This window comes from Vombatus ursinus, unplaced genomic scaffold (genome assembly GCF_900497805.2).
Source record: "Vombatus ursinus unplaced genomic scaffold, bare-nosed wombat genome assembly UNPS02014830.1, whole genome shotgun sequence".
In the NCBI taxonomy this organism is placed as follows: Eukaryota; Metazoa; Chordata; class Mammalia; order Diprotodontia; family Vombatidae; genus Vombatus; species Vombatus ursinus.
The window spans coordinates 36,001,510-36,015,064 of record NW_020954608.1 but is presented as its reverse complement, the minus strand read 5'-3'; the positions used below and the strand labels follow the sequence as shown (position 1 = coordinate 36,015,064).

The following is a 13,555-nucleotide window of genomic DNA, read 5'->3' as shown; positions in this document are numbered from 1 at the left end:
TAGTACATGGCACAGAATAGATGTCTAATAAATGATTGTTGGTTAGTTGGTTGACTGAATGTGGAAAGAGTTAGTACCATGGAAAAATGGAAGCTGGTGTGACCCACTGGTGCCCTAAGCATTGAGATTGTACAGCTCTGGGCTCCAAGTCCTTCTCGTACACCAGGATTTAGGAAGCAACATGGAGAAAATCCTAGCAGTCTCCACAAGGGAAAGCAGAACAAGGTGAGTGTGAGTAGGTTCTTATCCTTTATTCTCTCAGCCTTGGCTTGGCTGACCTGGTCTTGAACTTGCACCCTGTCCCCATAACTCGTCCCCTTCCACAGTAAGGCAGGGCTGGAGCAGAGTAACAGGCCTCAATCCTAACCTTTAGTTTTATTCGCTAGGCCATGTGTGTCTCTCTCTCAAGAATACAAAGTCAGGACTTCTCGCCATAGAGTGTTTTCCTTTGTTCTACAATTCCTCAGCCTTTTCTCCTTTCCCCCGAAAAGACAATCTATTCTTTCTCTGTTTGCTACATGCTCAGGGCCATGGCTCTGTCTCCCCTTCAGTTCCCTTTTCAATGTTGCTTTTTGTTTCACTGAGAGAGGACGGAACAAAACAAATACTGACCAAATTCAAATAAAAAAGACTGGGTGATTCCAGATAAAAAGTGCCCTTATCTGTGCCAAGAGGAGGACAGAGTTTGGATAGCACTGTTCTTGACGCTTAAATGCTCCCTTCGATGATAAGAACATTAGTCAAATTTCCCCTCCTGTAAATCAGGCCTGGACTCTTGGCAATGGTGATGGTACATGTTCTGTGATTATTCAGCAACATGGGAAAATCACGAGAGGAATGCCAAGATGCTTAAGAAGAGATTAAATATTTACAAGGGTCCTCCCCCCTTTTCTTGGGACCTTCATACAAGTTACTGCAGACTTTTGGAGTCAGGGATTACAAAAAGTTAGGGTCCTTTTGGCTACAAACACCAAATATCAAACTGTAGGTGAATAAGAATTTCACTTCAAGTAAAAAAAAAATGCTCCCAGTGTGATGAAATACTCCCCATTTTTCTTCACATACCACTTGATGCAACACTGTATTGGCACTAGTGTAGAAAGCATTGGTAAAACTATTGTCCAATATTCTTGTGGTTTTTTTTCTTTTTTTACTTACCTTATACTAACTCTCTAGCCTCTTTGAGTCATGAAGTATTAATATTCTCTACTAGGCAAATGAAAAATGTTTCATATTACTCTCTGAATAGATGTAGGATATATCAGTCATAAATACAAATGAAGTTGTGGTCAGCAGAACACTCTCTCTTCCCTGTGCTTCTAAAATTATGGGTAGCTAAGTCTGGCAATACCAAGGACCCAGTGAGATAGATGACAGCTTTGTTCATGTATGTGCTAATCCACCAGAAGCCCAGACCAAAACCAGGCCTTCTTGGTGCAAAGGTTATCAAACAAACATTGGACAGTATTCAGTACTGACTGAGAACATTTGTTCTGTCCCTCCCCACCATCAGCTGTCTGGTTTTCCTTTGGCAGACAGAGGTCTGGAGAATGGGCCCATTTGTGCGACTGGGGCAAAGAGGGGGCGGGGTAGATTGGCTACCGAGGAGGAAATGTGCTAAATAACACCTTGAAGTTTTTACTTCTGAAGGAATAAGTTTGGGGGAGAGGTAGGGGAGGAAGAGAAGGAATGGCAAAAAAGAAGAAAGGTACAGCTGAAGGAAGCATTGGCCAACATGATTTCATGGCTCAGTGTAGGGGACAGGCAGAGAGCGCTTGCCTGATGGGGGTGTGGGGGTGTTGGGGTGAGGTGGGAGGAACAAGGTGAAAGAGGAGGCGTGCCATGAGTCTGCATAATCAGCACCTACCAAATGAGCTCTCGGTGGCGTCCAGCTTCCGATAGCCCTGCTCTAGTCGTGACTTGGGGCTTCAGCATTAAAAACCTAAAGGTTCTTAGAGCAGGATCAGCCCCTAATTTAACAAGGCATCTTTAGCATATAAACTTCCGTGGTATCACGAGTTTGCCCACATTGGTTGGAAAATGCCAATTATTTACGAACTATTCCTGCCTTTGCCCTTCTTCAAATCAACTTCTGTCCCTACCAGTCCCCTAGGGCTCACACCTCGCCAAAGTCCCAATCCTCATTTCTCTCTCCTTCTGGGGCAATTAACACTGTTGTTTAACCTTTCCATTCCAGAACAACTCAGCTGGAGTTTCTGTTCCACCACAGTGACTTAGGTCTCCAATTGTTTTTCCTCCATCTTCCTCCTTTAACCCCAGCTAATGCTCAGTCTTTGAACCTCTGCTCTGCTCTTCAAACCAATGCCCTTGGTGAAATCATTATTTCAGTCTCAAAACACTGAAATTATTTCTTACTTCTCCCTTTCATTTAATCAGCTAGCCTTTGAAATGTCTCTCATATCTATCAATTCTTTTCCTTTTCCTTTGCTGCTATTCCATCCAAATCCTGATCACTTCTCCCCAGGCTCATTGAAATAGCCTCCAAACTCCTCTGCCTGACTTTAGTCTTTCTCCACTCTAATACATACAGTATACCATTGGAAGATTAAGCTTCTTTTTTTAAAAAAAAAAATTATATTTTAATTTTTCCCCTGATTACATGTAAAAATTTTTAACATTCATTTTTAAAAATTTTAAATTCTAAATTCTCTCCCTCCCTCCCCCTCCCCTTCTTGAGAAGGTAAACAATTTGATATAGGTTATACTTGTGCAATATTATCATATTAGCCATGTTGCAAAAGAAAACACAGACAATAAAAAAAAAAAACAAGAAAAGTAAAGAAAGCGAGGAAAAAAGTATGCTTCAATTTGCATTCAGACTCTATCAGTTCTTTCTCTGGGGGCAGATAGCATTTTTCAGAAGTTTAAACTTTCTAAGACTTTTTTTTCCATTGTATTGGTCACCTATTCAAAAGCTGTTCCCAATTTCTCTCAACATAAAATCCCAACTTCTTCACGCTTTTGAGACTCTACATAATTTAAGCCCATCTATTTCCACAACCATGCACCCTAGTCCTCTAGCCAGTACTATCTATCTTCTCACCGTCCCATGAATACACTGTGCTCATTACTGTCTACGTGCTTTTGGTCATGCTGACTACTGAAGGGTAGGGAGCACAGAATTTGGAGTCAGAGGCTCAGGATTTGAATCCTGACCCTGTGATTTTTGTGACCTTGGGCAAGGCACTTCAGTTCTCTTGGCATCCATTTCCTCATCTGTAAAACAAGAGGCTTGGACCAGTTGATGTCTGAGGTTTCTTTCATCTATTAATCTAGAATTAAGCATGAAGTCTTCTTCTATTTGGCATTTAAAGTCCTTCACAACCTAGTTTCACAATCTATCTTTCCAGGCCTTTTCTACATTACTTCTCTTTGTGTATGCTATATGCAGTTCAGCCAAACTCTCCTCTTTTCTCTTCTTCATTCTCCATACTCCAATTTCCATCTTCCCTTGCCTAGAAAGCGTCTCTCCTCACCTCCACCTCTTACAATCCCTAGTGTCTTTCAAAACTCAGGTGCCACCTTCTCTAGGAAGTCTTTTCTGAGTCCTTTTATTTCTAGTGTTGCTGTTCAGTCATTTTCAGGCGTGTCCAACTCTTTTTATCCCCATTTGGGGTATTCTTGGCAAAGATACTAGATTGGTTTGCCGTTTCCTTCTCCACCTCATTTTACAGATGAGAAAACTGAATCAAATAGGGTTAAGTGACTTGCCCAGGGTCACACACACTTAGTAAGTGTCCGAGGCCAGATTTAAACTCAGGAAGATGAATCCAGCCCTGGCACTTTATCCACCACATCACTTATCCACCCCTACTTCTAGTACCTTCCCCATCCCAAATTAACTTGTGTTATACAGTATGCACATATATATATGTAATTATATATATATAATTATAATATGTATATAGAATATATATACAAGTTGTGTTATATTTGTGTTCTATATATGTGTGTATATACATGTTTGTATGTATACATGTATACAGAGAGACACATATATACACATATATGTATATATAGTATACATTTATAACATATGTACATGTTGTCTCCCCTGGTAAATTGTAAGTTCCTTGAAGGCAGGAACTGTTTCATTTTTGTCTTTGTATCTCCAATGCCTAGCACAGTGCCTCATACACAGTAAGCATTTAGTAAATATTTGTTGATTGATCATGTACTCAATTTTTGCACTGGAATTATTGTCTAGAATATTTTTGTTTGTCTCCCAATCCTTTGAAGAAACTACAGGGACTTGAATTAGAAAAGTCTTATTACTATTACTAAAAAGCAATTTCTTTGAAACTAAAAGCTCAAATCTGTGCTAATGGGCTAGGAGAAAAAGAATTTTGCTCGCTGTCTTCCCCGCATTACTTCATGTCTCTGAGTCATAGCTGGGAGGCATCAGTTCTTTCTGCCGCCTATAAAGTGTCCCAAGTCCCAGTTCTTCATAGTCGTGATGTGTTTCTACAACACTGATCTGTTGGTGGCCAAGTGTCGACAGAGGCATTCACCCTTCTCTGATGAGTTGCTATCAACTGGAGTGACCTCAGATTACACTCCAATTAGTCATTGCCCTAGAGAACAAGATTAGAACAAAGGCAGGGGGTGGCTATGCTTCCCTCTCTTCTCGTGGGCTCATTTTCAGATGTTTACACAAAGGCCCACAACCTGACAGTTAATGGGGGTCGGGGGTAGCACGGGGAAGAGGGAGAGTGCTAAGAATTACCCTGTGTGATATTGGTATAGTGCCAATTTTTAGTGGTTCTTGAAAGAATTTTCAAGTAATGTCTCATTTATTTTCATATCCTTCCAGCTCTCCTCCTTTCTTATCTCCTTATGTCCATTCAACAAATTCTCTCCTAAGTGGATCAGAAAACATCCACTTGGCCCCTTCCAAACCCTGCTCTTGCTCCTATGGGTTCTTCCAAGTCAACAGCCTCCCAGGACTTATTCGGGTTTTGTTTTGGAGAAAACAAAAAGTATAGGACTGGAATCCAGAAGACTTGGGTTATAATTTCAATGCCACCACTTAACTAGTAGACATGGACTTGGGATAAATCTCTTCATCTCTTGGACACCCTGTTTGCTTGTTTAATGTAATATATATTTTTAAGCCTCTAAACCTTGTGGATGCACTTCTGTTCCTGATCAGGCATCCTATTTCCTCCCTATTTGTACTTTACCTTCTAGCTCTGAATATTAAAGTGGGGGGTGTAGGGGGGAGACAAGGAACAATGTTTGTCCTCTATACCTGTCAAAGGCTTGGTTAATGCTCTATAAATGTTAAATAATCAAGTCTATCAGACTGGGCCATATTCCTTTATTATTCACACTTATGATGCTAAGCTGGTTGGATCTTCTTCCTTGGCAGGGGGATTAGGGGCAGGAAGGCAGGACATGAACATCATAGAACTTGGCAGGCTAAAGGTTACTACCCATTCTTTGAAAAATACAAAACAGCCAAACCTGGAGGGGCATGTGTGTAATTCCTGCTACCAGGGAAGTTGAGGCTGGTGGATCATTTCAGCTCAGGAGTTTTGAATTGCAGTGGGTTAAGCTAATTGGATATCTACATTAAGTTTAGCATTAAAATGGAAGTCTCTGGCTGAGGGTGGTAAGGTCAGGGAGGGCCACCAGGTCTCCTAAGGAGGGGCAGACTTGCCCAAGTCAGAAATAGAGCAAAGCAAAGTAACCTTGTTGATCAGATTAGGAATGGCCCATGAGTAACTCCTGGACATCCAGGAGAGGAGAGGAGAGGGGAAGACAGAGAGGAGAGATTTCCTAACACCCCCGGAAAGAGACCTGCCCTGATCACTGTTAGAGAAAATAAAACCTTAAGAAGTAGAGCAAATCAGTGGAGGAGAGGGAAATAATGAACACAGAGTCCATTATAATCGATTCAACACTATAACCACTGGATCCTACGTTCTTCATTTTAGATTAGCAATTATATACTTGAAACTCAGAACTAGTTATTTGGTTTCTATCTCTTAAACTTACTGAATAAATTGAAGAGACAAAGAAGAAAGCCTTTTAAAAGCTACCTGGGAAACCAGTCTAGTGTTATCCTAGAACAATACTAATTGTCTGTAAGTTTTTGAAAAGCCATAGCAAGAAAAATATCTGCTACAAGGTGCATTAATTATCCACACTTGCCAAGGAGGGTCTTTTTGGGCAGACTCTTTAATATTGGTGGACCAGCGATGGCTCTTTTGACCCAGGTGGCCCAGAAAGTGAAAGAGGCCAAGAATAAAATCTTTGATCAAAGAAAGGTATACTTGTTAGACTGGGCAGTCTTCTTAGGCTTCCTGTGGGCACACCCTACTGAGAGTAAGGTCAATGTTTTCAGCAAGATGGTAGCATGGAAAAAAAGACATTTTCTCTTTCTTGCTTTGCCTACTGCAGGCCCCGCCCTCCACCTCTCCACCACCCTACGTGGGAAGCACAAGATAAAACTACCTTTGCTTGTCATTGTCTGCTCTAGAACTAGGAAAACAACAGCCTTCACACATCAACAAGCTGAAGAACTGAAATTCACCTCCTGGGTAAGTTTGTCATGGAATCATGTGGAAGAACATGGCCATGAGATGTGTTGAATAATCAAAAATCTTTCAAAAATTAATTCCCAGTCAATTCTACTTTTCTTCCAAATTCATAATCCTGCTATGGTTAGATTATGAAAACTAGAACACTTGATCCAGGAGTCTTTCCAGGGACTTCTAAGTGCCTTCTATCCGCCCCCCATCCCACCCCACCCCACCACAACAACACTATATTAGTCACAATAAAGTATTTCAGGGCTTGTCAAGATGAGACACTTCAACTTAGTTCATGAGATTGAGGGAAAAGGGGTAATCCTTTGGCAAAAGTATTAAGACATGATGGCTGTTTTTGAATATTTAAAAAGAAAAATTCATTTTGTCCTGCTTGGCCCTCAGAGGACATAACCAGGAACAGTGTATGAAACCTACAAGGAGGCAGATTCCTCCTCATCATAAGGAAAAATATTCTAACAAAGGTTAAAATGTAAAAAAAAAAAAAAGGATAATGTAATGCATTCCCTGTCTCTCAGAGCAATGTCAGATGGGGCAGCCAGGGCTTTCACCCAGGGAGCTGATATGGGATCATGCTTTCTACCCACAGATGGCGTGCCTTATGGTCCTCCACTCTCATTGCCTAGCTCCTTCAACCAGCCCTGTGCCACCACCTCCTGGATTCCCTCATTGGGATGCTCCTCTTCTAGGACCTGCCTCCCTATACCCCTGGCTTTATCTGCTATCTATCACCTTTCCTCCCTTTTGCCTCCTCCCAGGTGTTGAGCGAGGAAGGGGTCCAAGGTCTCTGGTTGTGCCACGCAGGCACTACCTCTTTCCAAAAACAATTGTACTCAACAGGGACCAAGTGTCCTCTGCAGCCAATGTCATGCCACAAGGCATGGAAATATATGCCACGCCTTTCACCGTATCCAACCAACCAAGACATTGGTTCCCACGATGTTGTAGAAGAGAGTCATACTTTAAAAAGGATTGAAGTGCATGACCTATGAGGTCCCCTCCATCTTTGTGATTCTACGAAATGCTAAATCTCCCGACACATAAAAGCCTCTCATGCTAGGGAATTCATAATATACTCTTCACTAGCAGAGGTGGCAGCATTTTACCCCAGGAAGTACCAATTAACAACAGTCCCTTGAATTGCTGCAGCTTCAGAAAAGCTGAAAGCTGCTAAAACAGTCAGCAGTTTTCAAACCCACTCAAGACAGCAATTACACTAAGAAATTGCTCACAGGCCCCTGGCAGATTTTTGGCTAGCTTGGGGTGGTTCTCCTGGAAAGAAGCCACCCTTCAACTTGGTAGCCAAGACTACATGCCCGGGCTCTGGGGATTAGGGAAGAATGGCATTCTAATAACTCAGTGACCAAGGAAGAGGAAGGAAATCAGTGTGCAGTCTTCAGCTGGAAGCACTTCCCAACCTTTCTTAATTCTGGTGCATTCCCTCTTCTAATGATTTCTTAGATTTCTTGTATATAGCTTGTTTGTATATATTTGTTTGCTTGTTGCCCCAACCCCCATTAGAGTGTGAGCTCCTTGAGGGCAGGGACTGTCTTTTGCTTATTTTTGTATCCCCAGCACTTAGCACAGTGCCTGGCACACAGTAGGTGCTTAATAAATGTTTGTTCATTGACTGATTCTGTTGTTTATCTCCTCCATCTAGATCTTGAAATATAAAATGTGGTCATGGAGGGGAACAGGAAAATAATGAAAATGGAACATGCTCAGATAAACATCAATATGAATGAATGGATGGATAAGCATTTACTATGTGCCAGGCACAAGAGATACAAAAATTAGATGTTTCTTGCCATCAGGAAGGCATATTCCAATAGGGCATACACATGTAGGAGAATAGAGGCTAGGGAAGAGAGTTTGGGTCTAGGAGTCACAGGAATTATGAGCAAAGCCATAGGACAACAGATCTGCTGTATCCTTTCCAGAAGCAATACTACCCTTGATTTAATTATTGTTGTTGTTTAGTTGTTTTCAGTCATGCCTGACTCTCCATGACCCCATTTGGGATTTTTCTTGGCAGAGATACTTCAGTGATTTGCCATTTCCTCCTCCAGTTTATAGATGAGGAAACTGAGGCAAACAGGGTTAGGCAACTTGCCCAGGGTCACACAGCGAGTAAGTGTCTGAAATCACATTTGAACTTAGGGCTTACTGATTCCAAGGCCAGAGCTCTATTAACTCTGTTAACTAGCTGCCTGATTTAATTACTATCCCAGAGCAAAAGCAAGAGGTGGAGAGTGGGAACAATGGGAAAGATGAGCATATACACGGCAGCAAGATCATGCTATAAAATGATACAACCTTGCTCTGATGGATTCCAGAAAGCAACCCAGGATCATAGATTTAGAGCTGAAAGATGCTCAAGTCTAGCCCCCTTATTTTACAGTTCAGGAAACTGAGACCCAGAGAAATTAATAGCTAACATTTATACAATAATACTCAACATGTATTATCTCATTTGATCCTCACAGCCACCCTGTGATGTAGGTGCTGTTATTATTCCCATTTTACACATAGGGAAACTGAGGCCCAAAGAGGTTAAATGACTTGCCTACAGTCACACAGCAGTAATTGTCTGAGTCAGGATTTGAACTCCAGTCTTCCTGACTCCAAGTCCATCACTATCCACTACGCCATCCAGTTTCGTTAAATGACTTGCCCAAGGTCACATAGATAATAAGTAGCAGAGCCGAGTTTGAAACCCAAATTCTCTGAGTCCTATCACTAAGCATAATTATTTCTTGAACAATGGTCTAGTACAGAGGTGAGGGAACTAGATTAAAATGTAACTGGAAAATGTGTAGCAAAATAAATAAAAATATAACATAAAGTTAATTCATGGCTTTCTAAGTCATTGTGTGGGTCAATAGGATTTCGTTTTAGTTTGATACGATTGGCTCTAGTCACTACCTTCACAGAAACTCAGAGTTATAATGGTCCTCAAAATCCATCTATCCCAGTCTTTACTTGACCAAGAATTCTCCCTACGGCATCCGCAAAAAGTGATCCTCTAACTTTGTTTGAATATTTCCATTGAAAAAGAAACCAACGCATTTGAGACTGTCCATTCTACTTGGGGTAATTCTAATGGTCAGAATGTTCTTTCTCATATCAAACCTAAAACTGCCTTTCTTTCCCTTCCACTCACTGCCTGTAGTTTTGCTCTCCAGAGCCAAGAAAAACACATCTGATCCCTCTTCCACATCCCTGTCACAATCACATTCCTCATGCTACCAGTCGCCTTGGTATCAGTGTTGCCGTGGCATGATTAGATTAGATTCAGTCAGTCCTTCCACCCTCCCCAATCCCATCATGCTGAAATGATGACTTATTACAATAGTTTAACCCAATCAGTTATGGAGTGCTGTTTCCAAGCAAAATCAGTTGCATGCTGTGACTTTATGATGATATTCAGCAACAGCTGGATTGCACTCAGATGAGACCATTGTCCGCAGGCTAGTTGGAGGAAAACCAAGAATAATAAGACAGTTGGCCCTCGCTCACCTGTCTGAGTTTGGTTCCCACCATGGATGCGCTGCTATCAAGGACAAACACCACATTCTTGGGTAGAGGAGGCAGGTCTCTGGGGGCAAAGTAATGCACAAAGTAGTCATTCAGAACCTGTTGGAAAGAAGGGAGGATATAATTGTCGAATGTTTCCTTTGGTTCTAGTCTCTTTGAAATTCCACAATTTTTGCCACCAGATATTTCTAGCATGGTGAGCATCCTATGTTTATGTTTCTTAAGTGTCTGTTCTAGGTACATATCATAGTATTCTGACGTGCCCACCAACTCTCTAGAGCAAGAAAATCTCAGGGCAAATTAGCCACAGAAGTGTCACTTTGATTAATATCAATACCAAACTTAAATTATAACTGCATGAGCTATATATACTACAGGGTAAAAGAGAGGATTGATTCCACCTGGTTTCCTGCTTATGGAAACAGACAATGTGGACTTCTGACTCACAGGGAGGGAGCTGTAGCCACAGATATGTCTTGAAAAAGCAAATGGATTTCTAGGAGACTTAAACATTACTCAGCAATAACAACATGAGCTAACAGTCAAGATAGCATTTAGATAGATGAGTCCAACTGAAACTAGCAGACAGCAAACATTAAAACTGAAATCATAAACTCATTACCTGAATGTCCCCAACTCTCTGCTCCCTGTTCACATCATATCTAATGATGAAATCCCCTAAAATGCCATTCTGGGCAATCTTGGCTTGTTGTATGATACTAGGATTAAAAATGATCTTGGCAAAAGTTTCATTTTGATTGATGTCTGTGGAAGGAGGTGGGCCAACATCATCTGGAAACAAAAAGAAAGTATAATTACGAAGGGGATGGAATAGGTACAGTTCTGTTTAGAAAAAGAGAGTTAGACTTGGCACCTCCAGGTCCCTCCAGGTCCCTTCTGTGACTGTGATCTCAGAGTAGTACTCAGAATTTAGTACTAATGGTGAGTCTGATTTTTTAATATAAAGGAATGTGGCATAAAGTCAGCAAGTATATCATGTTATCATTTGAACTATAATTTGCCCCTTTATGACACATTTTTAAAAATCTCACAGTAGTTTCACTTGATCAAGAATTCTAAGTAGAAATTAAAATTACTACCAAAAAATGCACTGAAATTTCATGTGACTAGTAATCCTCTCACACACACACAGACAAATCAAAATTCCTAAGCCTGGTCCTTTAAAGCTCCCTGTGAGTAGACTATAATTAAGTATGATGCCTAACTCCCTACAAACCATGTACCTTCAAAGGCTACAAAAGAAATAAAAATCCCCAGCTACTACCACGTGTAGAGACCTTTGTCTAGATTCTGAAACAAAGTCAAAGTTTTTTTTTCTTTTGTTTTGCTTTAGTACATCAAAGTATCTGGTCACCTGCTTCAAATCTACCAAAGATGATTATTTGGGAGAGGTTGCCTAATTATTTTCCAACTCTAACTAGCAGAATACAATAGAATATGGTTTTAAATGGATACTAAGGAAATTTAATTTGTATTTAAGAATAAACTTCCTTCTCCTAAGAGTTATAGGACACTAGAACTAAAGGAAATCACACTTCCTTTCAGAGAACAGACATTTTTTCTTTAAGGACCATTTATTTATATGTCTCCCTCACTAGAGCCAGGGAGAACAAACTTGATTTTTCTTTTCTTCAGATCTATCAAGGGCAGGAAGGCCATGAATTATAGCAGAAAGAATACTAGAATCAGAAGAGCTGGGTTCAAATCTTGACTCTGATACTTATTAAATATAAATATCTATTTTCTCTCCTTCTCACTCTCTACCTCACCGAGTGGGGGGAGAGAAAGAAAAACTAAATTCCTTGTCACAAATATTCAGCGTCAAGCAAAACAAATTCCTTCATCGGCTGTATTTAAAAATATATATCTCTCATTCTGCACCCTGAGTCCATTGCCTCTCCGTCAGGACGTGGACAGCATGTTTCATCATGAATCCTCCAGAATCACTTAACCTCTTCCTGAATTTTCTCGTCTGGCATTATGATATGATAAAAAGACAAGACTAGAAGTCAGAATCATAGGATCATAGATTTAGAGCTAAAAGGGATCTCAGAGGCCTTAACACAACTCTCTTCTTTAATAGATGAGGAAACTGCCAAGAAAAGTTAAGTGATTTGCCCAAGGTCACACAGCTAAGCATCAGAGACAGGATTTGAACACAGGTCCCCTGACTCTAGAGCCAGGTCTCGTTCTGTGATGTCACAACTGGTTGCAGGTCTTACCTCTGCCACTGACTACCTGGATGTGTGGCCTTGGACAAGGTACTTGACCTTACTGAGGCCTCAGTTTCCTCATTTGTAAGATGAGGAGATTGGAATGGCTTATTTCTAAGGTCTTTTGTATTTCTCACAATCCACAAAGCTGTGTTTTTACTATCTACCTCACGAGATTGTGAGGAAAGAACTTTGTGACTTTTAAAGCACTGAATGAATGTAAATTAGTGTTAGTATTATGAAGGACTTGGAACACTATGAAACAAGCAGCTGATCCTCTTGGAAGTTGCAGAAAATAGCACATTTTCCAACATCTCTTCTAATTAGTGGAAGAAACAGAGAAGAATGAGGGAAGAGGCTGATGTGCTCCACAATTCAAAACACATTTTAAAAAATCATGGATAGATATTACCTTAAAATATCCACCTGGATATCTTGTAGGCATCACAAACTCAGGAAGTCCAAATTGAAACTGATTCCTCTTTTCCCCTAACGCTGCCAATTCCTATTTCTATTAAGGATTCCATCATCCTTCCAATCATCCCACCACCCAGCTATTGCCAGTAAGTTGCCAAGTCTTATCAGTTCTATCTCCACAATGTCTCTCTCGCATCTGTCCCCATCTCTCCATCCACCTGGAAGCAAAGGACCTTGGTTTAAATTCCAACCCTGACACCTGCTATCAGTGCGACTGAGTCATTTGCTTCTGTGCACTTGGATTTCCTCAACTATGAAACGAAGGAGGTTCAGCTAGATGCCTCTAAGGTCCCTTCCAGCTAAGAGATGCTGTATTTCTGTAATAATGAAACAAATAGGTTAAGCGATTTGCCAGGAATCCCAGAGCAAACTAGTGTACTTTAGCCCTCCAGCACCTCCCTCTACCCACTATAAATTAAAGTTGATCCTGCTGATTACTATATAGTGCTTCTTTAACATAATACACTGTATTAGGACCAAGAAGAAATACAGGAGGCTCTCTGTATTTATGACAATCATATTCTGCTAGTCACAGAAAATGGTAAAATTCATTATCATCTATTCATTCATCCTAAAAGCATTTGTTAAATGCTTGTTGTATGCGTAATACACTATGCAAGGTGGTTGGGGGAGAAACAAAGAAAAATCATATATGGTCCTTGCCCTCAAGGAGTTTAAAATCTAGATGACAGATTAATAATAATTATAGCTAACATTTATATAGTGCCTACT

The 13,555-nt window shown here is 40.7% G+C and overlaps 1 protein-coding gene across 3 annotated transcripts in view; it reads right to left on the bottom strand.

Moving 5' to 3' along the window:
- ITIH5 (inter-alpha-trypsin inhibitor heavy chain family member 5) overlaps window positions 1-13,555 on the bottom strand; it is a 91,497-nt gene that overhangs the window by 41,597 nt on the left and 36,345 nt on the right. For all 3 annotated transcript variants that reach the window (XM_027838618.1, XM_027838617.1, XM_027838619.1), the window contains exons 6-7: window positions 10,735-10,904; window positions 10,095-10,211 (exon numbers count right to left, since the gene is read on the bottom strand). In XM_027838618.1, coding sequence (XP_027694419.1) covers window positions 10,095-10,211; window positions 10,735-10,904 — 287 coding nt within the window. The remainder of the gene's footprint in view (window positions 1-10,094; window positions 10,212-10,734; window positions 10,905-13,555) is intronic.